The sequence below is a fragment of the Drosophila nasuta genome, unplaced genomic scaffold, assembly GCF_023558535.2.
Source record: "Drosophila nasuta strain 15112-1781.00 unplaced genomic scaffold, ASM2355853v1 ctg26_pilon, whole genome shotgun sequence".
Lineage (NCBI taxonomy): Eukaryota > Metazoa > Arthropoda > Insecta > Diptera > Drosophilidae > Drosophila > Drosophila nasuta.
In genome coordinates, this window is record NW_026869474.1 from 76,024 (window position 1) to 78,357 (window position 2,334).

The window sequence follows — 2,334 nt, forward strand, 5'->3', positions numbered from 1 at the left end:
TATGTTTCTGTGTGTGATGACCGTATATGTGACCATCAATCGCTGAAAAGGCACCGGGATCATCATTACACAGAAACTCATAAAAATAAAACAACGAAAATGGCAAAGAAACAAAAATTCGCCATCTCAAACTACTGTGTGCGATGACCGTATATGTGACTGTTGGCACCGGATCCGTGCCTTGGTTGGTGTGCCGTTGCTCGTACTTCGAGCAATCCACTACTCGAAAACTACAACTTGTAGTGGATCAATATTTGCTGAAATCTTTATTATTTTCATTATATTTCGTACATTTCAATATAATTTCATAATTTTACTTACATTCGTGCTCTGCGCACACCTTCAAATCCCTATTTAATTGTTAACAATTATTTGCCTCTGCTTGGGCTCAAATACAAATTCAAATTAAATCACGCTGCCGAAATTTGCAGCTGCATTGCTACTTCTAGCGAACGTAACGGTGAAATTCCAATGCACAAAGAGAATCACCGATTACAAATGCCCAGTAGGAAATGCGCTGGCGAAGCCCCAGTAGAAAATTTAGTTCGCCCGCCAACATTCCCCACCCCGTAATTCACTAGCATTCGCGTTGTGTATTACCAATTTTCAAATCTAATTTGGCTAGCTTTACGGCGGGGCGAGTCACAATACCTTCTGTAGTGCGCACTACGGCACTCCGTACCTGACCGTCTCTCGATCGGTGAACATCTACCACAACTCCTTTGGGCCAGCTGTTTCGTTTGCCATTCTCATCTGCGATAACAACAATGTCATTCACGGCGATCGAATCTGGCGGCGGTTGGAACCATTTGGTACGGCGCGTAAGCGTTGGCAGATATTCTCGAATCCATCTTTTCCAGAACTGATCGGCTAACTGGCTCGAAATTCTGAATCCTTTGGCAAGCTTGTCACCGTTATGGATTTTGCTGTCTCGTTCACGAATTCCACTAGAGTGGCCCAAGAGGAAATGGTTCGGTGTAAGCGCTTCTGAGTCTGCCGATTCCAGTGGTACATATGTGAGTGGGCGTGAGTTGAGAATACCCTCCACATCAGCCAACGCAGCACGAAGCACTTCTTCTCGCAATCCACCAGGCGGCAAGATCTCCGTTAGAATGGACTTTGTTGAGCGTACCAATCTTTCCCATGCACCGCCCATGTGCGGTGAGCCTGGCGGAATGAACATGAACTCCATTTCTGGGTATTTGGTCTCCACATCCTTGGTCGATATACGCTCTACTTCATCTTTTAACACTCTACTCGCACCTCGGAAGTTAGTTCCATTATCGGACATCATTCGTCGCGGGCAACCACGTCTCGCTATAAATGCCTTTAGAATACAAAGAAAAGAGTCGGTTGACAGTGACGTTGCGATATCAGGTGTACGGCACGAATTGTGAGGCATGTGAACAGAACACCCCAGCGCTTCTCGTGCCGTCGTCCAACGATGATGTCGATGGGCCCAAAGTAATCCACTCCTGTATAGGTGAACGGCGCCATGTGGTGCGCCAAACGCTCGCGCGGTAGACTTCCCATTTCTGGAGGCCTAGGACGCGCGCGCCTCATCCGGCATGCTGGACAAGTTTGAGAAACCTCTCTCACCAAGGCTCTCAGACCAAATATCAGGAACCTTTGCCGTAGTTCATTGACCACGATCTCGTCGTACAGATGATGGTACCGGCGATGATACGACTCAACCAGCAGAAATGTAAATCGATGTCTTCTTGGTAGGATTATGGGTCGCTTTAGGTTTACTTCGACTCCTTCTATTAGGTCGATTCTTCCCTTGACGCGCAGTATGCTTACTTCGTCCAAGTACGGAGAGCATTTGAATAGCTTGCTCTTCCGATCCATAATACTGCTTCCCGTTTTTAAGCATTTCATCTCGCTGAAATACTCGGTTTCCTGGCACACTCGTATTAGAATGATATCCATCTCGATTGGCCGCTCAAGTAATAGTAACTTCTTTAATTCCGATCCCATGCTCTTCTTGACAATAGATCGCAAGAAATCCAATACTCGCAACTGTGCGGCTCTTAATCTCTCCAGTTTGCTGAATCTTTCTGGGTCTGGTGAGATACAGCTCAAAGGTGACATGACTTCCAATTGCTCTTCGACGTGTTGCAGAATAGTATTGCTATGTTGGCTCGCATCAATGTTCATCTGCGGCCACTGAGAGTCATCCGAATATAGAAATTCAGGCCCTCTGAACCACCTATTCGCTTCGTTAATGACAGGCGTTCTTGTCCATTTGGTACCATCGTCGGCCACATTTTGCGCTGACGGGACCCATCTCCAGTTACTCACATCTGATCCTTCTAAGATTTCGCCAATGCG

At 46.5% G+C, this 2,334-nt stretch overlaps 1 protein-coding gene across 1 annotated transcript; it reads right to left on the bottom strand.

Annotated features, from left to right (window-relative positions):
• Positions 1 to 577: 577 nt before the first annotated feature.
• LOC132797831 (uncharacterized) lies at positions 578 to 1,932 on the bottom strand. The gene is made up of 2 exons (XM_060809604.1): positions 1,384 to 1,932; positions 578 to 1,327 (listed from the first exon to the last, which is right to left on the bottom strand). Exons 1-2 carry the CDS (start codon positions 1,930 to 1,932, stop codon positions 578 to 580), a joined length of 1,299 nt encoding a protein of 432 aa, XP_060665587.1.
• Positions 1,933 to 2,334: the final 402 nt, after the last annotated feature.